Source organism: Protopterus annectens, chromosome 13.part0 (genome assembly GCF_019279795.1).
Source record: "Protopterus annectens isolate FY-2018-M chromosome 13.part0, PAN1.0, whole genome shotgun sequence".
Lineage (NCBI taxonomy): Eukaryota > Metazoa > Chordata > Ceratodontiformes > Protopteridae > Protopterus > Protopterus annectens.
The window spans coordinates 284819448-284844504 of record NC_056747.1 but is presented as its reverse complement, the minus strand read 5'-3'; the positions used below and the strand labels follow the sequence as shown (position 1 = coordinate 284844504).

Here is a 25057-nt window from a genome sequence, read left to right as displayed (position 1 = left end):
TTCATTAATCCACAAAATAAGGGGGAAAGATCTTGCATTCCTTGGATGTACACAGACAACTTTGTTTGCCCTCAGTCGGCCTGAATAACAAAGTCTTGGGTCCTGTGTCAGTTGCTGTCTCCTCTTCCATGACGTCAGGGGTATAAAACATGCAGCCGACGCAATTTTATTCAGTTTTTCTTAGGATGATAACCTTTATCTTTAGTGATGGAAACACGGCAGCAGCAGCACTCATCAGCAGATGCAGATTCTCCAGTAAAAACCTCATTTTGAATCTATGCATCCAACGCTAGCTTGCTGCAAATGGCTTAGTTCCTTCCTCTTCATTTCGTATTGTGGCCGCATGTCTTCTTATAAGCTCATTGTCTCTTGCCGTAGTCAGTAGGCACCTTTTTTCTAATGTCTTCCACCCCCAAATTCAAAGCTTTTTCTACCTTGAGTAGCACCTTCTCACCCACTGTACCAGCAACTTTGGTGGACTGGGGTACAACAGAACGACTGGCATGAATTTTTTCATTGTTCAACACTTCACGTATCGAAGATTCATTTTTTCCATACAACGTCGCAATCTCCACAGTCTTTTTTTTTTTTCTGTTTTGATCATTTTGAGGATTATCAGTTGTTTGCTGATGGTTAACACTTCACGTCTGCTGTTGCGTTTTGGTTTTAGAAGCCATTTACTTGAATAAAAGTAGTTTTAATAGTACGGACAAACAGTAGTGGAGGGTGTAGCAGCAATTCAAACAAAAGTAAATAAAATTACACTTATAGTTCACAATCCACTTCAAACCATGGATAACTGAAACCGTGGCTTCCTAATCTGCAGATAAGGTGGGCATACTGTAGTTTGCTACATTTTGATGCACAAAGGTCCTTGAAGAATGCCTTTGTTTTTAGTAGTAAATGATACAAAGAGTGATTTTGAAGGAAATTTAATTTTGAATTAAAAGGTCCTTTCCCAGATTTTAAATGATCCTGTCTTTTGTACACATGCCTCAAAAATGTTAAGTAAGGGGATTGGGTATATTCTTCATACTTTATTTCTTTTGTGTATGTTCATGTTTGTCAGAGAGCTGCAAAATGTCCAAGCCATATATAAATACAGTAGGTAGTCACTAGCTGTCATTTGAATAAGTATGAAACAAGTAGTCACCCATCCAATTCTTTTCTGACTGGGTGGATGTCGATTCAGGGAATGTGCATTTGTCATGCTGAACAGAAGTCTAGTGGCATACATATGTCTGGGCAGCAAAGCCTAGGGAGTGAATTTTGTACCTCTGTTATGGCAGTGGTATTTGTTAGGATGATAGTATTGCCATGCGTGCACGTGAACCACAAGCCCCTTTGTTCTAAACATTATGCCCTTCAGTTTAGCAGAGGTGTCAACATCTACTTACTAATTTCAGCTACAGAAAATTGTTTTGTTAGTAAGTATGCTTTAATGTGCTTTTAATATTTACCTTGCTGGAGTAGTTAAAATGAAGTAACAACACTGATCAAATTGAATGATAATACTTTGCTGTCTCGGGATTTTTTTTTTTTGCAGTTTGGTTTCAAGAGTGGCTGATGTTTTTTTTTTTTTTTTTCCTACACCACCAGAGAATCATAATTCCTCGACCAGAGGGTAAGAATGAATTACGGACATTTACCTTCTACCTTTCCAATGTTGGCAGGGATAGTCCACAAGGGAGCTTTGACTGTGTCCAACAGTATGTCACTAGGTGAGTACTGGAATGGTTTCATGCTGCCGCAAACGCTAGCATTTTTTTAATATTCATGTTTTCAACAGACTGGACAAACCATTATTCCTTTTCCAATGAAAACCTTGAAGGCTATGGAAATAGGGATGTGTGGACCAGCTGACAAAGCAACAGAAATGGTCAAGTGTACGTTAACTGTAGTATACATTGCAATCTTCCAAAAAAGTCAGCAGAAGCAAGACTGCCTTAGTTTTAACATTTAGTCAAGTATATTTTTATATTGTATATAAGCTAATTCTTAAACGTGTATTTAGTGGTGGTGCACAACATGGGAGGGGCCAGTATTTTGTAGTATGATATAGTCAGTTGTTCATCCATTCTTTAATTTTTCTTTTGGTAGTTTAGGTGGACTGGTACAGAATGGTTTCTTTACACTGGTGTTGAAGCCAGAGTGAAGCAACAAAATGTGTTTAGTGCAGATACAAGTAAAGTAGTTAATAAGTTAATACATTCATGGGAGATTTTTAAAGTAATAGTTTATATAAATGTGCTTGTATTATCCTTCTCTTGTGAAGGAACACAGTTATGTAAACAGGTAGCATGTCCAAGGAGTCTTCTGCAAGTGGAGGACCGTACACATAAGGAGCAGTTGCCCACATCCGAGACAGCCCTCTTGTCCGTGTACTTTGGAACAGAGACTTTGCAGTATGCAAGTAGACCAGGCAGGTACAAAGTCAGTGAGGCACAGAATGATGCGTCAGTGGGATTGCATGTGGGTGCATTCCATTGAATTCACTGGGAGCTAAACAAAGCATGATGTTCAACTTGATTGTTTTTTTTTTCCATGATGTTTAACTTGATTAGTATTTTCTTAAGTGCCTTTCTGTACCTGTATTCAGCCTATACATCAGACATATCTCGGCTCCCAGTGGCACCAAATCTTCATATAAGCCTGCATACACATAATTGCAGCCTTCAGAATCTCTTAAGTGTTTGGAGCTAGTCTCCCTATGGAGCATCTTGAACTGAGGCTTACTATTAAAAGTCATGGATGACGGACTGTACTAATGTTTCATAAGTTTAATGGCGCTTACTAGGCTAATGACCACAAGGGCCTTTTTAAGCGTAGTCATGCATCCCAAATCTCTAAGACAAGTTTTGGCAACCTTGATAAGTGTAAGCAGGGGCCTGGGAGATAAAAGCCCTTACACGCAGGGGCCTGGGAGATGAAGCATTTACACGCAGGGGCCTGGGAGATGAAGCATTTACACGCAGGGGCCTGGGAGATGAAGCCGTTGCACGCGTGGGCCTGGGCGGTGAAGCCGTTGCACGCGTGGGCCTGGGCGGTGAAGCCGTTGCACGCGTGGGCCTGGGCGGTGAAGCCCTTGCACGCGTGGGCCTGGGAGATAAAGCATTTACACGCAGGGGCCTGGGAGATAAAGCATTTACAAGCAGGGACCTCGGAGGTGAAGCCCTTGCACGCGTGGGCCTGGGCGGTGAAGCCCTTGCACGCGTGGGCCTGGGCGGTGAAGCCCTTGCACGCGTGGGCCTGGGCGGTGAAGCCCTTGCACGCGTGGGCCTGGGCGGTGAAGCCCTTGCACGCGGGGGCCTGGGCGGTGAAGCCCTTGCACGCGGGGGCCTGGGCGGTGAAGCCCTTGCACGCGGGGGCCTGGGCGGTGAAGCCCTTGCACGCGGGGGCCTGGGCGGTGAAGCCCTTGCACGCGGGGGCCTGGGCGGTGAAGCCCTTGCAGCGGGGCCTGGGCGGTGAAGCCGGGGCCTGGGCGGTGAAGCCCTTGCACGCGGGGGCCTGGGCGGTGAAGCCCTTGCACGCGGGGGCCTGGGCGGTTAACAATTTACAGGTCACCTGTGTCCATCCATTAGAGACATAGATGCCAGGCCAGGGATGAATTTCCTGCTTCCCCCATCCAGTTGTCCAAGTTGCACTTGAATTGGGTTAAGGAGGAACTCTGCTTCACATGGATGGGGAGCCTGTTCCAGTGATGGGGTAGTCTCTGGGATACACCCCTGTCTTTCCAGCAGGTTCTCTTTATATCACAAGCAAGATTTAAGTCTTTAGAACAGGTAATTCTGGGTGCTGTTTGTTTTGCTGATATGCAAGAGGTCCATCACGGTGGGGTCTGACAATAACCTGTATGCCAGGCATAAATCTCTCAACAGCCTGTAGGAGACAGAATACAGGGATAGGGTCTTGAGGCAGTCTGCACAGGACATTTTTCTTGTGTCCTGTATTCTTTTGATGAGGAATCTCTGTGGAGCTTCCATTTGTTGGATATGCTTGGTTAGGTTACATACCAAAGGGGGTATTGTACTCAATGATAGGTCTGATGAATGCAGAGTACAGTGGAACAGTGATTTCCTTGGACCTAGCATGTCTTACCTTTGTTTATAAGTTGTGCAACGTAGAATGATTTCCTCACTACTGTAGACAAATGATGGTCAAAGGCTAGATTACTGTCTGTGTCCCCAAGTCCCTGACGACTGGGTCAACTCTAAGGGGCGTGTTGTCAGTGTGCTAGTTACCAGGGGTGGATGACTTCTCAAAGGATACTATTATGTATTTCTTGTCATTTAGTTTTAGTCCGTCTCTCCATCACCAGTTGTTTTCTGTCGGAGCCCTTTCTGAAGAACATTTGTCTGTGTTGGATTCAGTGACCACTCCTAACTTGCAATCATCTGCAGATTTAGTCAGAGGCCATTGACATTGGCCTTGACTTCAGAGAAGTAAATGCCACAAAGGACTGGTCCAAGGAATGATCCCCGAGTGACTCCAATTGTGATGGGCCTCTTTTTGTAGTGATGGGCTTCCCAATCTTAACTTCCTAGGTCCTGTCTGTGAGCCAGTTGGCTATCCACTGGGTGACAAACGGGTTTATACTTAACCACCTGAGTTTGTCAACAATGCCCGAGTGGGGTATTCTCAAATGCCTTGGCCCTGTTAAGGTAGCCAGTGTACACCATTTTTCCCTCATCCATTGCTTTGGTGACCTCCTCAAACAAGTCCATCAGGTTGAATAGGCATGACCTGCCTTTGATGAAACCAAACTGGATTGGGACCAGTGTCTGGAGGTTTACAGTATCGTTATTGATCATTTCCATAATTTTGCATACAAACCTAATGAGGCTTGTGGGTCTGTAGTTTGATCTGTTGATGCCCACCTTTGTGCAGAGGGATGACTGTTGCTGTTCTCCATTCAAGAAGTACAACGCTTGTTTGGAGGCTACAGATAAGTAACATTCCCAGAAGGCCTGGTAGGTCAAGTTTCATGATATTTAGAAGGTATCCTGGGATATTGTCTCTGTTCATTGATGCAGTGCTCTTGGCCTTAGAGCATTAATGACCTGTTCCCTAATGGTAGCAGGGAGTTATATTTGATGGTATTTCCTGAGAGAAGGTTGAGGGAGACAGCGGGATAAAGTCGGAGCTGAATTTGTTGGCCAGTAGGTTTGCTACATCTTCTGGCTCAGTATAGGTGGCTCTATTTACAGTGAGCTGTGCATACAATTGTATATTGCCTTTGAGGTTGCGGACATATCTAAAGAATGCCTTGTGGTTGTCCTTGGCCTGGGATGCCAAATTTACTTCAAATTTGGCTTTGGTAGACTTTTTGTCCCCTGAGTTCTTTAGTTTGATGAGTGCTTTTATTCTGATGGGTGATGCACCTACCAATTTTTGCCATAATTTTCTTCCTTCTGTTATACAGCCTATTGATTTTATTGTTTCACCAGGTTGGTTTGTTTTCAGAGTAAGTTCTGTACTTCTTCCTAGTGGGTATGTGCAGCTATTAACATGGTTCTATAGGGTTTCTGTAAATAGTTTTGCATAGGCAGCAGTGTTCTCCGGGTTTATGGGAGGGCTTCAAATTTTGCCATGTTATCACTTAATAGCAGGAGGTTAGCCTTAGTGTAGTTCCTGAATATTCCAGGGTTAGGTGGGGGGTCCGAGTCTTATTTTTACTTCAAAGGAGACCATTTTGTGGTCTGATCTTACCAGAGAAGACATTGCACTAGGGGCTGTGCAGCGCACTCTCATATTTATTGAGGTCCTGATCCCGTATGGTTGCACCCCTGGTTGGTGTATTGACAAATCTGGTCCAGGGAGTTTGTGTTTACAATATCCAGGAATCTCTGTGCCTGTACATTTGGTGTCTTATAGGATTCCCAGTTAATAGTGGGATGATTACAGTTACTCATGAGTATGGTATTGAGTTGGATGGTGAGTGTTTCCACTGAGTTTAAATACATGGTATGGTTTTCTTGGGTCATAGAGGGGGACCTGTAGCTTGCAAAGAAGTGGTATTGAATTTTGCCTATGGTAATTTGAACATGGATTAGCTCAAGTACATTGCCCTGTTTAACGAACCTTGAGGTATATTTATTTTTGGGTTTACCTGAAAAGGTCGAATCCCCACAGCAGCGAATCCAAAATGATTGAGATGACATTGTCAAAGTGGAACAACATCAATGCCACAGATTATCGAAGTTTTTCATAGGGAAAACTGACAGTTGTCCAACATGGTACAAAAACGCATCATGTCAAACCCACTCATGTAGGGGGCTGTGCACCCCCCCCCCCCCAAATAAACATACCAACTCCAGGTTCGCACTATGGTGGGGAAAATGGCAAATTTCCCAGTTTGGCCAACTGTCTGTTTTCCCTGTGAAGAACTTTTATAATCTGTGGTGTCAGTGTTTTGCCACTTCAGCAATGTCGTCTCAATTATTTTGGATTTGCTGTTGTGGGGATTCAAACTTTTCATGTAGACACTAGTTTTTGATGTAAATCGAGACACCTGCACCTTTATTCCCTCTCTGTGTAGTAACTGGTCTAAATGTGTGGAAGGCATTATAACCTTGCACTGTTGGTGTACTCTGTGCAGCTTTAAACCATGTCTAAGTAACTGCACAGACATCAGCATTCTGTAGGGTGAGGAGAGGAGCTAGGGAGTGGAGTTTTTTTGTTCAGACACCTAGCATTGAGTAGTAATACCTTTAGATTTTCTTGGTTTTGATTTGCTATGTCAGAAATACTCTGTTTGGCGTTATCTAAAAGAGGCACTGTGGGGGGGGGGGTCAGTATTGTAGCTAATATTCGAAAGCCTAGAGGGGAGAGGTGCAGACCATCCATGGCAAAGCAGGCATAGTCTGTTAACCATCTCCTTCCACGCTGACAAATAATATTGCACCCCCTTAGAATGACACCAAAAACTAAGCCAATTATTAGTCATTCATCTTTTGTTTGTATTGTGGCATCATCTTTAGAGAAGGTAAAATGCTGCTCACTGCTAGGCTAATATCAGCCTGAGATGCACATTCCAAGAACTCCATGATGTCTCTTCATATAGTCTAGGGAGGTGCATCTTGGGTTATTTACACCCGTATGGACTATGACTGAGTCATACTGATTTGTGTGGTCCAGTGACCTGAGTGTGTGCGTAATGTGGCGGATCCTAGCTTCCGATAAACAACTGACTGTGACTTCTTCCTTACTCAGCCTGGTGACAGGGACATCATTGTGTCTCGCGATGGGGTCTCCAGTGACCAGAATGTTGGATTGTGTGGTGGCTTGCCTTATGGGCTTAAAAGTAGAGGCTTCATGAGGTATAACTATGTGTTGATGTGGGTGGTGGTTTGAAAGAGTGCATTTGAGGTTGCTGGGGGTATTTGTGTACTTTGTCCTGGATGTCTTTGGGGTTTAGAAAGGTTATATTTAAATGCCTCAGCATATGTGGGCCTATATGTCTGCTTTGAGTTGTGTGTGATGGGTGTAGCACTTTTGACAAACCTTATTGACATTAGGAATAGTTTTATGTGAGAGTAAGCACAGCAAGGAAGCACAAGAGATAAGAGGTACCAGCACAGGATGGCACTGTTTAGGCTGTCCAGTCTTAGTGGAACTGTGGTAGACCTTATTGCTGCCTTCTTGGGGGTGTTCTTTTGAGCCATATCTAGTTTGACTTCCAGGAGAGAAAATTCCTTTTACTGTGGATGACCTTCAAGTCTCCCTTTAGCCGTTCCTCCCTCTGGATTTGGCCAACCCTTTAAGAAACCCACTTTTGTACCAAGGGGCCTTGTAATCATCTGAATCTTCCCCAACCTTCCCATGCCAGTGTTAGCTAAGTTGCATAGGTGAACAACCCCAGTAGCCTCAGTACCACCATTGTCCTAAACATTGTCTGAGGCACCCTGGGGGAGCAGTTCTCAGTTTATCCTAGCTTGAAGAGCAATCCTTAAAGGACTAGTGGGCTTTCATGTAGTCCTAGAAAGCCTTTTAGACAGATGTCTTCTCTGCTCCTTAAAGGAGGCCACAAAGGCTGCCATTCCTGTCAACTGAAATAGAGAGTTCTGCTCTCACTCCTTTGTAGGGTCCTGTCCCACCCAAAACCACAATAACTTCTGCAGGCATGTCTACTATGTAAAGTTCTGAGTAATGGCATCCATCTGTCATGCTGCTGCCTGTATTTGCTTGGATAGTGTTGCAAGATGCGGAAAACATTTACCACATCACTGTATGCACAGTAGTTCCCTTTGATTTGGAGTGGTTGGGCACATTTCAATAAAAAGTGACTTTGTTTGATATTTCCTCCAGCTGTGGGACTTCAACCAATATGCTAGCTATTGATATGGTCTTGCAAGTGAAGGAGCTTAATGGGATTTTGTATGACTGGCAGCATTCCTGCCATTGATGCTTCTGTGATGGTGTGGGAAGGGGGGGGGGTCATCATATCATATAGTTAGAGCAATTCATCCGAGTCCTGTTAGAGGGCTGCCCGTGTCAGAATGGGCCAGGTACTGTTTAGTGTCTGTTGGAGCTGTTCAGTGACACCCATGCCAAGAGCATTGCTTGTGTATGTGGCAGCCTGAATGAAGGCATGGTGAAGGGTTCAGGCCTGACATCTGGAGCTATGTGGACTTGGTGGTGGCCGTAACCTTCAGAGTGCCTTTAGTATGTCTGATATCACAGTGGACTGTGAAGTGTTACTGGACACTGCGACACCACATGCTTATAGGTTCTCTTAGTTTCTGTCTTTCATGTTTTGAATTATAGACTATGGGATAGTTCTACTCTGGAAGTGGGTCTCCCTTTTTTGCCAACCTTACATGGGTGCTTCACTGTTGGTTTATCTTGGCTTTTCCTGCATGTTGGAGAAGTGGTTTCCACCGCATAGAGAATGCCACATAAGCCATTTAGAAGTGAATGCAGTCTTCTAGAATATGATGGCTTTGGAAGGAAAGCAGTTTCTATGGCCTGTCCTGATTTTGTCCAACAACCAGCCATCAACCAGTGATGCATAAGTAAATAAGGAACAAGTATGCAATGACCTCAAAAGAGTGTTGCAAAACTTGACAACCCAGTAATTTAAAAAAAAATCTAGACAGTGTCCTGCAGCTAGCCATAAGAGCTTTTTTCCACAGTCCCCTCAATCTAGATGATGGTTATCGTCTTACTTGAAGGACCATACTGATCTAACATTGAATAGAACTGGAGCAACATGGAAGTCTGAGTAAGTCAGGAGACGCTTGTGGGGATACTGGTGAAAAACTGAAGGGCTACAGTAATGGAAATCTAGTCTAACTTGACCAATAACAACCAGTCAGAATCACTTTGTTTTTACAGAGCTTCATTTTTCTTAACAAACTTTGTCAGTAGAACTTAAGAATGTACAAAAGGCCCTGAGGCAATGGTTTTGCTATTGCATCTCGAACCATATCATTGGTAGGTGAGGTAATAAAAATAGTTGCATCATTTGGCATTGGTCACAGATGCAAAAAAAAAAAAAAAAAAAAGAGAAGAAAACTGGGTTGCACCACTTGGATTGTTTTTTTACTCCAGGTATGCCAGGGCCTTGTGAGCAGCATTAGAAGGCAGCACCTGAGCCCGTCAGCCAGACAGCTGAGATGATGACCATATTGATCACAGCTGAAGTGGCCTAAGCAGTATGCGTTATATCCTTCTAAGATATAACAACTGGCCATTTTTCAAAGGTTCAGGGCACCTTCCATGTACCAAAACTGTTGCACAGCTCAAGTTGGGTTGACTCGACAGGCTCGAGTGCCATGCCCTTATGCTACTGAAGAGAACAGTCCTTTGTGGACTTTAGGGTATCAGCTGTTGGCCTGTGCTGTTCCATTGCTTGGCAGAGAAGATCCATTTTTGAGAAATGGCCTCCATAGTTTATATTTATTGTTTAAATTTACTTTCTTGTTTAGGAATGTGTGTTGCCTGTCATGCAATTTTAGTGTACTTTTAAATGGGAGCACTCATTTGTTTCTGAATGTGTAAATAGTTTAAAACACTTTAAAACTACTGTATCTTTGAATAAACTGTGTTTAAATTACTGTTTTGGGACTGACAAAGTATATTTTACTGTTTTTAATGTGTTTTAACTGGGGGATAGTTACTTTTTAATAATTCTTGTATTTTACCAGCTTGTGCTGCTTAGTTTCCCTGGGAAAGTAGTACAAGTTTCAGCTTGACCATGTAACAAATTACCAATCCTACGGTCTGTCCTGCTTCCAGCCATGAAATGAAAGAGTTACAGGATCTGCTGGCACAAGCTAGTGATTTGCTTCAGCTGCAGGGGGATGAGACTGCTGTGGCAAAAGCTGGTTCCTCAGCCCACTCATCTTTTTCCCCGGATCCCTCTGGTTTTCTCCATACAGCCACTATACACTGGGGCTTAGACTTATCCTCTCTATCTGTTGGAATCCCCTCAGTGGTCAAGGGAGATGGAGTTGGGAAGGTGCCTCTTCTTAGTCAGAATGTTGTGCCTATCCCTTGGGAAGCTGCAGCTGCCTTTAAAAAAGCTGTTTGTCCCAACTTTCCTGTCAAAAAGAAGTGGGCAGTGGTACTGGATGTCAGGGTTTTGTACAGGCTATTGAACCTACTTATAACATGATGTCTGATAAAAGAAAAAGGAATTCCTCTTTTTTTCCTGAAGAGATCCAAGAAATTGTCTGTAGAGTAATGTGATGTGGTAGATGCAGGTTTTTCCTCTGCATATTTTTGATTTGGACTCTAAGAATAGCATGGTATCTGACTCTGTCTTTGAGGGATTCTGTTTCTGAGACTATTGCCAGAATATGCCAGTGTTTTAAGTTGGAGAACATTAGCATTTTTCAGTCCCGCAAAAAAATGCTATGAGCTTTATTGGTTATAGGGAAAAGGTTTTTATTCAGAACTTTCTTTGGCACCAAAAAAAGTACCTGGAGACCAGTTTTGGACCTTTCTTTTCCTAACTGGAATTCCCAGAACCTTCATTCATACTCCCCATGCTGTCAGCACTGGCGAACATACCTTTCAACTGTACAGATTTTTGTCTCACATCTTTGGTCTATTTCTCATAAATTTTTCATTTTGTGGCAAATGATTGGGGATGGAAATTGAAAAATGACAGGCATTTGAGTTTGACTTCATACCCTTCAGAAAATTCATGTTAATGGAAAGCCTGTTGTTCCATCAACATTCTAAGTTTATAAGAGCAATATTTAAAACTTGTCCCCATTTGTGTGCCTTTGTCCCCACATTTTTTATGGCTTTGTCTAGATTTCTTGCTCCAAGAGATTGAGAGGTATGCTGGAGGATGTTTATCACAGCCTGTGGTTTCCCTGCCAGTCTGCTGCAGCTAAGAAAGCAAGTAAAATGTACATATTCCTCCGTCTTCCAAGGTTTTATACACTCATTCCAGACCTAACCAAGCAGCTGTAGCTTTAGTTAATCCAGCTGCTGCCAAGCATGTTAACTACAATAATTGATCTGAAGTAGTTAACTTCATTTGTGCAGCAACCTATGGGATCCGGATCCGACCTTGGATCCGAGCTGGCAGTTTTCAACAACTTTAGATCCGAGCTCCAAGCTCCTCCCCCTACCCATAATCCCCTGCCAACCCTGACTGACTTCGGATCTAGTTTGCCGTGGTTATCTTGATCTAAAGCTCCAAGCTTTCGAGACTTTTGTGAGAAAAAATTTACCTTTTTCCTCTCCTTTCTTCTGTTTTTTGGCTGTGTGTTACAGGTCCCTTTTTGTAAAAAACCCTCTAGTTTAACTATATTTTTTTTGGTCTTTTACCTCCCCCTTCCTTCGTGGTTCCATTAGGGTTGTGTGTGTGTGTGTGTGTGTGTGTGTGTGTGTGTGTGTGTGTGTGTGTGTGTGTGTGTGTGTGTTTGGGGCCTAACGTGTGTTTCTCTCTTTTAGTTAAAATGGCCGAGGCCCCAAAATTGATCTTTTCTAAGTGCACAGAGTGTGGCCATAAGCTGTCCCCGGTGGATGGCCACACTTGGTGCGTGTTGTGCCTTGGGGTTGAACACCCATCTTCTGGTTGTTCCATCTGTGCGGCGTTCAACCCCAGGGCACTCAAGGACCGGAGGTCCAAGCTGATTCTGGCGGGTCTTCTGACCCCGGATTCGGCTTCTACCTCCGGTCCTCCTGTGGCTCCCGCTGCGGCGGCTGCTTCCCTCCCCCCGGCTGGGACTCAACCTCCCGCCTTAGGCCCGGAGGAGAGGGAGGCCAGGAAAGAGAAAAGGAGGGAGCAGCACCACAAGCAGCGGGCCGAGGCCTCTGCTACGGCGCCCCCCCCACGGCTAAGCGGTCTTCTCCCTCCAGGACTTCTGGGTCTCCTCCGTCTCTGGTCCGGTCCCCGTGCTTTTCACCGGGTCCTGAGGATGAGGAGATCCGATCTCCTTCGAGGTCATTGAGGTGACACTCCCGTCCCGCCTCGGTGGCCTCTTCGAGATCAACCCAAAGTCTCACGGATGCAGATTTGGACGGGATGATGAGAAGATTCCGCCAGGCCCAACTGCAGATGGGAGTGCTCCTGCCTCCCCTCCGGGAACGACTCCTTTTTTTGCCCCGATAGCTCCTTCTCCGTCCTGCTTCCCGTGCTAGGAGTCTTCGGAGCCGGGCAGCCTTGGAGTCGGGGGTGTGTTGGCACAGGTAGTCTCGGGTACTTCGGCAGTGACACTTCCCTCGAGTCTTTCGGGTCCATTTTCTTCAGAGCCGAGCTCTTGGAGCCGAGGGCTGAGCTTTGGATCCGGCAGTATCTGTATGCCTTCGGCTCCATCCAGGTCGGAGCATACTGGTCCGTCTGATCCGATCACTTCGGCGCCGACCCTGATCCGTCCGTCGGATCTGAGGGAGGGTCTGCTTTCGGATCCGAGAGAGAGCAGCTCTCCCTCGGCATTCGACATGGTGGAGTGGGCCCTGTCGAGAGATTCCAGACCTCCGGCCCTTGCCACGGCTCCACCCTGCACTCCTTCTCTGTTGGGCCTGACTTCCATCACCCGGCCCCAGGGACAGCCTGCTCTGACGTCCCAGGTCATTCCTTTGGAACAAGACGTGGCTGGTGAGACCTCCTCGGACAGCTCCCCCGAGGAGGTTCCTCAAGCGAAAGTGCAAAAGGAGGCACCTGGACTCCCCCCGAGTCCTTGACTGAGGACACGGATTTGGAGGAGGGGGAAGGCTTCCCAAGATCACCCCCCGAAGATGTCTCATTTGGTGACATCATGGAGATGCTCGAGATAAAGGGGGGGTGGTCTGCCCCAAAGCCTACCTCAGACGAATCCATGTTCCTGGAGGTGTTTGAAGCAGGCCCGTCTACCTCTCGGGTGTCCCCTCCGGCCGACCCCCTGGTAGATTAGTTTACTACCAGGGCGTGGAAGGAGCCGGTCCCCAAGTGCCCGGTCAAAATTCTTAGCCCACCCTCTGACAAGTCCCACTGGAGTAAGGGTCCCCCTGTAGATGCCATGTTGAGGGCTGCCACCAAGAGGGAACTAGCTCAGGAGAGTCCCTCTGTTCATCCCCCGAGCAAGGAGTCTCGGTCGATGGACCGTTTAGGGAAGCAGGTCTTTAGTTCAGCTACCTTCTCTGTGAGGTCGCTGAACTACATGGCACATGTGCTTCGGCTGCAGCGGGACCTTATCAAAGAGTACGCTGCATCGCCCCCCCCCTCCTCCGAGTCCATGTCGGCAGAGGACAAACGTTTGCACTCCACCCAGATGGCCACTCTCCGATCCATATCAAACACCTCTATGCGGCTGCTATCCCATGCCACAGAGGGAGCCGCTAGAGCCAGCGGAGCGGGCCTTGTCATGAGGCGTCAGGCCTGGCTCCGGCACTGTGATTTCACGGAACCCTTCAAGGCGTCTTTCGCTGATGCCCCTTTCGATGGTTCTGCCCTCTTTGGCAAAACTGTTTGCGATACCTTGGTCCAGAGCGAGAAGGACGGGAAGTCGTCTGCCATCGGAGTCTGCTTCTCTGCTCCCCAGAGGTCCTTCTCCAAGAAGCAAAAGGGACAGAAGATGTGGTTCCGGAAGTTGCAACAGCCCCGTCCCACTCCGGACTCCCAGCCCTTCCGCGGCAAAGGAGGGCAGGGTTGATGCCGCCCTAGAGTCAGAGGGGGCTTGCGCAACTTTGGATCCAGAGAACCCTTCTCGGACCAACCCACGCAACACCCCTGAGGGGTTGCCCGACTGCTCCACTCTGGAGGCAGTCGGGGGGCGTTTCTCGAAGCACCTAGCAGCTTGGGAGTCCATCATGACAGACCGCTGGGTGCTTCGCATTATATCCAGAGGATATCAGATTCCCTTTTCTCTTTACCCACGCAGCCCCAGATACCTCCCCGATGTCCCACCCGATCAGAGGTAGGCCGCAGCAACAGAAATCCAACAGTTGCTGGAAAAAAGAGCCATCCAACACGTCCCCCCAGACCAGTGCGGGTCGGGGTTTTACTCCAGGTTCTTTTTGGTGCCAAAAAAGACGGGGGACTTGAGACCTATCCTCGACCTCTCCTCCCTGAACCTGTCAGTAACCAAAGAGAAGTTCCACATGGTCACCCTTCAATCCATTCTCCCCCTTTTGCGGGAGAACGACTGAATGTGCTCTATAGACCTCAAGGATGCATACTACCACATTCTGATGGACAGGCGATCCAGAAGGTTCCTCCGCTTCCGGCTAGGAGCCAGTCATTTCCAATTCAGGGTCCTTCCATTTGGTCTCACCACAGCCCCCAGGGTGTTCACCAAAGTGTTAACAGTGATTGCGGCTCACCTGAGGCTCCAGGGAATCCAGGTCTACCCGTACTTGGACGACTGGCTCCTGACCGCCCCGACAAGGCATCTACGCTGCGCAGCCAGAAACTACTTTCTTCGTCTAGCTCCCCGGCTGGGGATCACTATCAATATAGAGAAGTAGTCTCTTACCCCGACTCAGACTATAGACTTCATAGGGGCAAGATTAGACACAAACCAGCTCCTAGCTTTCTTGACCACAGACCGGCTCCGAACCCTGAGGCTACATGTGCGGGCCATTCTACATTCTCCAGCTCCTGTGGTGGAATTGGTCCTGAGGACTCTAGGCTCAATGGCGGCGGCAATCAACCTTTTGCCAATGGCGCGTTTGAACATGAGGGTCTTGCAATGGACCCTCCAGGTCCAGTGGTCCTTCCTTCGATTTCCTCTGAGCCATCCCATTCCCCTCAGCAGGGCTTGCAAGAGGGCCCTCTTATGGTGGCTCCAATCTCCGAACCTCTAGGAAGGATGCCCTTTTCTATGGCCCCTCCCCTAGCCACAGTGACCACGGACGCCTCTCACCTCGGGTGGGAGGGGGCATTGTTTGGGCAGGACAGTCCAAGGCACGTGGGACCCCACGGAGACCTCTGCATATCATTGTCTTAGAGATGAGGGCAGTGCTGTTAGCGTTGCAAGCACTTCAGCACCTTCTTCCTGTAGGAACTATTGTGATTCGGTCAGACAATATGTTTGTTGTCTGGTACATCAACAAACAGGGGGGAACCAGGTCCTACCCACTCTGTCGAGAGGCCATGAGGGTGTGGGAATGGATGATCTCCACCAACTGCTTTCTTATAGCAACGCACATTCTGGGGCGGTCCAACATCCTAGCGGACCGACTAAGTCACACCATCCTGTTACCACACGAGTGGTCTCTGAATCCCGAGATAGCGAATCAGATTTTCGCCGAATGGGGTCAACCCTGTTGCGATCTCTTTGGTTCTCCCTCGAACACAAAATGTTACGACTACTTCGCTCTCATTTCCCCTTCCGGGGAACCTCCGAGAGACGCTCTGGTGCATGCTTGGCCTCCCGGTCTACTTTATGCTTACTCTCCTCTTCCTCTGATGCTGAAGTTTCTGCAGAAAGCCAGCCGGTTGGGGAGCAGGATAATCCTCATTGCCCCATTCTGGCCTCGTCAACCCTGGTTCCCTTACCTTTGGTCTTATCTGTTGAATCCCCCTTGGATTCTGGATCCCTGTCCGGATCTAATATCCCACCCCCTAGATCTCCCAGTCCCGAATCTGGACAATCTCAAGCTCACAGCTTGGCTGCTCCAGTTCCACTTGTAGCTAGGATTCCCGATATATCTTCCCCAGTTAAAACTATTCTAGTAGCAGCGTACAAGCCTTCTACTAGAAAGGTCTATAGTAGCAAATGGAAACGTTTCTCCATTTGGGCGGAACGTCGAAATTTGGATCCTTTCACAGCTCCTTTGCCAGCGGTATTAGACTTCCTGTCAGGGCTATTTCATCAGGGGGCTAGCTCCTCCACAGTCAGGGTTCAACTAGCAGCTATCTCTCATTATCACGTGGGAAATGAATTGGGCCCTTTGATCACCACAAATTTGTGTAAGACCTTTTTGAAGGGCACCTTTCTGCTCAGACCTCCAGTGAAGGATGTAGTACCTCCTTGTGATTTAACGCTGGTGCTTCAGGCCTTAACAGCTCCCCCGTTTGAGCCTGCAGCTTCAGTAGATCTTAAATTCTTGTCATGGAAAACGGCCTTTCTTGTTGCTATCACCTCGGTTCGAAGGGTCTCTGAACTACAGGCCCTCTGTGTAAAACCCCCATATTTGACTTTTCACAAGGATAGAGTTTACCTCAGGACCAATCCCTCCTTTCTTCCCAAGATTGCCTCTGAATCGAATATCAACCAGTCCATCAACCTACCAGTCTTCTTCCCTAATTACCAAAACAAAGGGGAATATAAATTACACTCACTGGATGTGCATAGACAACTTCGCTTCTACATCCACAGGAACATCTGGTCATAGGCAGTCTGACCAGTTGTTCGTCTCCTTTGCCAAATTTAACTTGGGTAAATCTATGTCTAAAGTCGCGCTGTCTAGATGGATCTCGCAGTGTATCCTTTTAGCATATGAAAGTTCTGGCAGGCGCGCACCTCAGGGAGTCCATGCCCACTCTACTCGGTCTATGTCTCCCTCTGCGGCTTTTAGAGCTAGAGTCTCTTTGGATGATATTTTTTCAGCAACCACTTGGACCTCATCTCATACCTTTATCAATCACTATAAATTGGACATTATCTCCAGAGGGAGAGCATCCTTTGGCTCTGCAGTGCTCCGAAACATCCTTCCATGAAGGCCACCCAAGGTTCAGGTAGCTGGGGACTCTGTCCCATAGGTTGCTGCACAAATGAAGTTAACTACTTCAGATTAAGAAGTTATGTACTCGCCATAACATTCCATCTGAGTAGGTAAGCTTCATTTGTCAGCAACCATCCCTCCCTCCTGCCCCCTCACTTATGAATGTTTTCATACTCTGGTCTTGAAAGTATTCATCTTCGGGCAGTATCTGCTTTTGGGCAAACTTGATCTGAGGTCAGTCAGGGTTGGCAGGGGATTATGGGTAGCGGGAGGAGCTCGGAGCTAAAGCTTTTGAAAACTGCTGGCTCGGATCCGAGGTCGGATCCGGATCCCATAGGTTGCTGACAAATGAAGTTTACCTACTCAGATGGAACGTTATGGTGAGTACATAACTTCTTATTGATTATAATCCTTCCCCTTCAGACAAGGAGTGTATGCTTCTCTAACCTTAATCTTTTAGAATTTTGAATTGTCAGGCTCATTTGTTAATTTGTTCTTACTAATTGTGAAAGTGTGAGGAATATTTTAGCTGCAGTTGCCAACTGTGAGGAAGAAATGTGCTTTGCTTTTAGTTTTTCATTTGTCAGGTTACTACTCATTGTTTAATGTGGGTGCATAAATCTAGATATTGCATCCAGGGCTGTTGCCACTGGTACTGTGTTGTGGACTTTGCCTGGCTATATTCCAGTGGCGGCTGGTGACTTCATATCAAAGGGGGGGGGGCTGCAGGAGACAGCTGAATGAGTGGGGCCAATGGGAGGGGGTGTGGCCAACTAGAAAGGGGAGGGGCTATGCTCAGAACCACAAAAAATGGAACTTTAATTAAATACGCTGCCCTGGGTGCCAACTCGTCATTATGAGAGTCCAATCAAGACAAAATGAAGTGTAGAAGAAAAAAAATATTTCAATGCATTGGCTGCATGACAGCTTGCTTAATATCTAGATGGAAACAAAAAGGTTGCAAGACATAAAAAAAATAAATAAATAAATTACTTTTTAAATACATTACTGGAGTGCCAGTCAAAGTCAAGTATAAGAAAAACAAGCAGCACACAACTCAAACCACTTCTACTTGCACTGCAGTTGTAATTATAATTTGTATTCAGCTTTATAAAAGTACCAAGTAACATCCTGAAAGTATTGATCTCTGTGATACCCCCACTTGTAAAAATGTTTCTTATCCAGAAAAGACCTGCTGCCTGACCAGAACAGTCTACTTGTTTCATGGGGAAAACATGATCAAAGTAAAAAATGAACAGCAAGCAAGAAACAAGCTCAAGATAAATTGCTTAAATGATTACTGCACAGGTTATGGACCACATGATAAATTGGCATTCTGTTTAGTTTATGGGTAAAGCCTGCAAAGATGACTGCAAGTCTCCCAACAAAGGTAATGAGTGTCTTAAAATATTGTAATCTTGTCCTTTATTACAAATACTGTCATATACATTTCAGTACTCAAGGCTTATACGTTATCTAGTTATGTAAGTATTCTGTGCATGGCATCAACAAAAAGGCTTTCAAATATTGGTAATTCTTTAACAGTATGCTTATTAAAGCTTACTTGCATCTTACAATCTCAGATAAGCTTTACCTGATGGTCATGAAAGCATTGCTACTTAAATACAGAGCAATGGGCACTTTCTGAATAATAAGAAACATAAATCAGCAGTATAAAAATATTAAAGAAAACCAGAATGTTTTGCAAAATCAAGCAAGGACAGATGAAAAGCCACTGTAGTACTCGTGTCTACCTTGGGTGGCGGGATACTCTGCACACTTACACTGCTTAACTGCTCCTTGCCTTGCTTGGACCCATCCAGTGTCACTACATGGGGGAGTGGGGTGTAACAAGTATGTCACAATTTGAAATGTCTCTGGCTGACTGTGATGGCCCAGACACATTTGTAATACCTCTCAACCTCAGAGCAAGAAGTCTGGGCAAAGCCATACACAGAAGTGGGACAAAGGCCCAAAAATAAGGACAATATTTAAATATTGTTCTTATAAACTTTCTAATAGAATAGTAGGTCCTGCATTAGTATGAATTTTCTGAAGGGTATGAAATCTGAAACTCAAATGTCTGTCATTATTTTCTAACTTCAGTCTTTAATGATTTGCCTCTAATTTGCCAGAAAACCACAATTTTATGAAAATGGACCAAAAATGTGATGCAAAAATATAAAGTAGCCACACAATGCAGCTGGGAACCTGTCAAAGAAAGGGCACTTTTTTAAATGTTAGTACTGTTAACTTGAGCAGCTGACAAAATAAATGAATATACGTGCATTTCTGAAATAAAAGTAATCTATAACTCTTATTACAGTTATTTATTAATTGTAAACCCTCCACGTTTTCTTCCAAATTGCCATTTTGTGGAGGGATTATTAGAGGGAGAGCAACATTTTGAGCCAGAATCGGGGACAGTTGAGAGGTTTGGATATGCCTAATTCTGTAAAGCAATTTATTTGCATGTACCTCTCAACCTGTTAACACAGGAAATCTAGACAAGGCCAAATATATTGGGGTAACATACAAACAGTACTAAATATTGCTCTTGTATAAACTTACTTGATAGAATAAAATGTCTTGCTTTAGCATGCATTTTACTGAAGGTTATGAAGTCTGAAACTCAATGTCTCATTATTACTTAATTCCTAAAGGATTTGCCAGAACACCACAAATTCTATGAGGAACAAACCAAAAATAAGAAGCAAAAATCTATTCACTCTGTGAAAATCTGGACAGTTGAGAGGTATAGTTCAGCCGGGGCTGTCTTTGAGTTTGCCTCCCTTCCTCCTCACAAAATCATGGTCGAATGGATCCTCCCCCCTGCAGCCATATTTGTCACCCCATTTACCATAAACACTGTAATGTACATGCTGCTTTACTTCTACGATTATTTGGATTTCATTTGAAAGCTTTATTTTGCATTTTACAGCACAAACATTAAGACATCTGCTAAACAATGCAATGCAGTCTCACAGTGAAAATAGACTTGGCATTAAAACTTCTCTGCCCTTGAAACTCGCATTCATTGAAACAGCATTGAAATCCACATAAAAAAATACATTTGGCTAGTATAAAGATTAACTTTGGGCTGTTTTCAAATGATAGGCCCCTTGCCACACAAGACATATATGTATTGTGTGCTACACCTTCCTGATTGTATTAAATTATATTCCTTGTATAAATTCGTACAGTTAGAAGGTGTTTTAAATTTATTGTTTTGAACATTTTTCCAGTAAACAATGAAACAAAATGCATGCACCAATAATGACAAAACTGCCCAATTGAGAACATTTCCATCATAAAAAGTCTACTCAAACTTCTACAATCCAGCAGTATCAGTAAATATGCACAATCTCTGCAGAAGTAAAAGTCATCTATAAAATGCTGCATTAAAGAGATCTGTAACTAATGAAGAGGTTGCTGCTAGCAAACCACTTTATATTTCATTGTTTCATCTATTAATAAAGTGCCTGTATCTTCAGCAAAGAGGACATTTTCAGTACGGCAGCATCCACCCCCTGTGGGAGTAGAAGCCACAACTTTCAAAAGTAAGTACACTACCTGTTGTGCTATTAACAATGCAAGCAGACTTGGCATAAGCAGCACTAATCTTCCCTTCCCCTGCAACTCTCAGATCATTGTAAAGTCTACTCCATACTCAACTGTCTCTCTCAACTTTGCAGCACAAGAAATGTGGAAAAAGCCAAAATATATTGAGGGGGGGGACAAAAGACCAAAAACCAGGGACACATTTTAAACATTGCTTGTATAATCTCGGAAAGTTGCTAATATAAAATGCTGTGTTACCACTGTACATTTCACTGTCAAGTCTTGAACCCAGGACCATGTGCAAAATAGTCAGAGCAACATACCACTATGCCAAATCAGCTGTTTTATGAAAGAGAGGAAGACAAACTTAAGTGGCTACCATTTTAGTGAATTCAGTTCTCACCATAGCTGTCAACCTCTTAGCACAAAACACCTGGACAAAGTCAGTAATGGGGGAATACAGCCCTCAAACATATTCAGTGAATTCACTTCTCACCATAGCTCTCAACCTTAGCACAAACCAATAATGGGGGAATGTTTGTCTCTTTCGGCTTTTTCCCGGTTAGGGGTCGCCACAGCGGAACTCTGGTCCGCTGATGATTGGCAGTAGAGTTTTACGTACTGGCTTGCCGGGCCTAACGCACAACCTTTAACGAAGGAACGCCCGTTTGCACATGTCGCCACACAGAAGACGCTCTAACTGAGAATCGAACGGGCAACGTCTGTGAGGCGAGAATGCTACCGCAGAACCACCAGTCCCAAAAATAGGGACAAATTTCAAATATTCATCTTATAAACTTAGAAAATTGCTAGAATAAAAGGTTTTGTGTTACTACTATGTTACTACTATGTACTTTCGGAAGAATATGAAGTTTGAAATTCAAATGCCTGTCAGTTTTATTTATTTAACATTTGTTAACCAGGAAGTGTGACTTGGAGCAAAAGCCAATTTTCAGCAGAGGCCCAGGGAGAAATACTACAGACACATGTCTTTGTAACTTGGGAGGTCGCCAGAGCAAACACACAAACACAGGATGGACATACAGACTCCACACAGAAGGCACCCCAGCCATGAATCAAACTAGAGAACTACTAGCTGTGAAGCAACAGTGCTACCACTGCACCATCAACTATGTAAGGAGTTAAAAATTCAGAACCCACAGATTTTATGATGAACAGAACAATATATGAGGCAAAAATTTGGAAAAGTTTTGCAGATGATGGTGGGTAGCGAATTCAGGCTCTTTTTACCTGAACCCAGGGTACAGGGTTCAAGCCTCTGAGGTATTCTTTAACCACCACCAGCAGGTATCCTGAATTTCCTCTATAGCCACCAGTGTAAATCAACTGGGGTATTACACACACACACACAGACACACACACGTTCCAAGACTGCTGACCTTGCAGTCTGATCCCCTTCCAGTCTATAACTGCATAGACTTCTTGGGCATCAGCAGTCTGCTTCCTTCTTCTTGAATCCGGACTGGTAAGACAGCAGTCTGGATTCACTTTCTGTGTGAGGTTAGGAGAAGTTATTGGATTGTACCATTGTGGTTCACAGCTGGGGGGGGCTGCAGTCTATCACGAGCCGGCACTGCTGTATTCTCAGACCTCCTTGAAGATGTAAAAAATTATTTTAAATTCCCATTTGGAAAGTGGTTTAGTCCTCACAGACTGGACTTACTTGCATAAGACAGGAATTGTGTGATACTTGCCAACTCAAAACAACTTCAGATAATTGCCCAAGTGATAGTTTTAATACATTTTAGGCACTTTTTTGAGGATGTGCAGCAGGTATTAGAGGCAGAAACTTGCTATTTAGGTAGTCATATAAGAACCATTACCCTTTTTTGGTTAGTATTTATCTAGCTCTACCACATATGAGCAGTTATTCTTTGAGGATGTTCTTCATCTCACATTGCTGCAGTCCTTACACTTGGGTAGTCCGCTGTCCTCGGTCGGCCCGAATATCAAAGTATAAGGCTGACGTCGGCCAAGGCGCATTTGACTGACATCAGGACGTCGGGGTACAAATGCGCATGACCGACGTCATATCCTCAGTCTTTTTTGCCGCATGGTCCGATGCAGAAGCAGCGTTGCAAGTGCCGTTTGGCGTTCTGAAATTTTGAATTCGGAGTTTCAGACCGAGTCAAAGTTGGCTAAGTACCCGTTAGAATATTTTAGTTTTTCTTGCCTCAGTGGTTTACCGGATGTCAGAAAAAGTGAATAACTGTATTTCTTGTGGGAAACAGATACCACATAGAGATTATCATACTTTGTGTATTCCTTGTTTAGGGCCTGAGCGCGGTGTTGTTGGGTGTCGCTCTTGTGCTAGATTCAATAAGCGCACTATAAAGAGAAGGTTAGATTGTGCCAGGTTAGTCTTCGGGAAGCGGTGCAATTATAAAATGCCGTCGGATGCTCCGACGCCCGCTTCTTCGAAGAAGCGCAAGGACAAAGCAGCTAAGCCTAGGCTAGAAGACGCCGGTTCTTTAGAGGTGTCGGTGGAGCCGGTGGTTCCGCCGGAGGTTTCTTTGGAGTCCCAGGGAGAGACTTTGTTATTGCAGGATGTGGCCTCTCAGGAGGCAGGTCAGGCTGAAGGGGCTTCTCAGGTTACTGTACTCCCTCCCTTCCTAGGGTGGTTAGGCCCTCTCCTTCTGTTTCCAAGGCTTCCCCCAGAGGCAGGCCAGGTTTAGCTTCAGTTGGTGTCACCCCTAGTTCTTCAGGAACTGTGCCCAAGAAGCATATGCTTAAAATGGCAGAAGATTTGATTACTTTGATTAGAGGTTCTTTGCCCCCTCCTGATAAGAGACCTAGGGTGGAACCTGAGCTAGGGAGTTTTGAGCAGGCTTCGGATGTTTCAGAGTCTTCAGCTGAAGACTTGCAGGAGTATTCTCCTTATTCTGATTCTGATGTGGATGATTTTACTCCTTCTGCTTCTCCTCCTGAGGATTTTTCTTTTTCAGAGACTCTTCATTCCATGAGGGAGCATTTTAAGTGGGAAGGTCAGGACTTCTCTGATTCCAGGAAAAGGCTTAGGGAATTTTGTTTTACCCCAGCATAGGCCTTTGGCTATACCTCCTGTTCTGGATGTGGTGGAAGATGTTTTGCAGAGGCTTCTCTTAATCCTGATTCTTTGCCTCCTGCTCCTGTTAAACCGGATAGGTATTACAGGGTGCCTGAAGCTCATAAGTATCTTTTTAAGAGTCCTAGGGCGGACCCAGAAACTGTTAGTCAGGGGCCTAAAAGTGTTAAGGCTTCTGTTGTCAAAAATCCGGTTCCTCCAGATAAAGAGGCCAGGGCTTTGGATAGATGGGGAAAGAAAGTTTATACTTCTTCCACCCTAGCTATGAGGGCTTTGAATTGCCAGTTTCACATGTTGAAATACCAAAACTATCTCCTTTCACAATTGAAGTCTAAGGTAGATGCTCTGGCGGAAGGTATTGAATGTAAAGAGTTACAAGATTTAGTACATGTTTCTGAACAGGTGGGTAAGCATTCTTTGCAATGTGGTTTTGATGCTGTACAGGCCTCGTCTAGGGTGGCTGCCACTGGGTCAGTTCTTCGCAGGCACGCCTGGCTGAGGGATCAGAATTTATCTGACCATGTTAAGACAAGGATTTTAGATGCTCCTTTACAATCTGATGTGTTGTTTGGTTCTCCTGTTGAGGCAGTCTTAAAGAAAATGGAAGACAAGGCTAAGTCTATGCAGACTGTTAAAGATTTTTTGCAGGTTCAGCCTCCGAAGTTTAGTAGAAATTGGCCTACCAAGGGGTGGCCGTATCCTTCTTATGATTCCCAGTCTAGGGGTAGGTCTAGAAGTGGTAGAGGCAGAGCTCAGGGCTCTTTCAGGCCTAGAACAGGGAGTTCACCTGCACAGTCTTCGGGTGAGGGCAGGGGTCAGTCCTTTCGTAAACAGACCCAATGACTTACCTTTTCAGCTGCCAGAGCCTTCTCGTCTGGCAGCACCTTTGGGAGGAAGGTTGGCACTTTTCAAGGAAAATTGGAGCTTAATCACCCAAGACAGATGGGTTTTGGATATCATACACCACGGTTACAGGTTTTATTTCCATACCTTGCCTCCTTTCAAAGGCATGCCAGACGTTCCTCCTCAGCAAAGAATAGAGGCTCACAAACAAATTTCTCTGTTACTTCAAATAGGGGCCATACAGCTGGTCCCTATGCCAGAAGTGGGCCTAGGATTTTATTCTCGCCTGTTCCTAGTACCAAAGAAAGGGAACACGTGGAGACCAATTTTGGATTTATCTACTCTCAACACTTATCTGGACATTCCCAAGTTCAAAATGTTGACGTTACAACAGCTTTTACCTCTGCTGGGCAAAGATCATTGGATGGTAACTTTGGATCTCAAGGAGGCTTACCTTCA

The 25057-nt window shown here is 45.2% G+C and overlaps 1 protein-coding gene across 1 annotated transcript in view; it reads left to right on the top strand.

Moving 5' to 3' along the window:
• The window catches only part of ELL (elongation factor for RNA polymerase II), a 1387197-nt gene that overhangs the window by 457144 nt on the left and 904996 nt on the right, over positions 1 to 25057 (top strand). The window contains exon 3 of the mRNA XM_044053846.1: positions 1600 to 1721. Coding sequence (XP_043909781.1) covers positions 1600 to 1721 — 122 coding nt within the window. The remainder of the gene's footprint in view (positions 1 to 1599; positions 1722 to 25057) is intronic.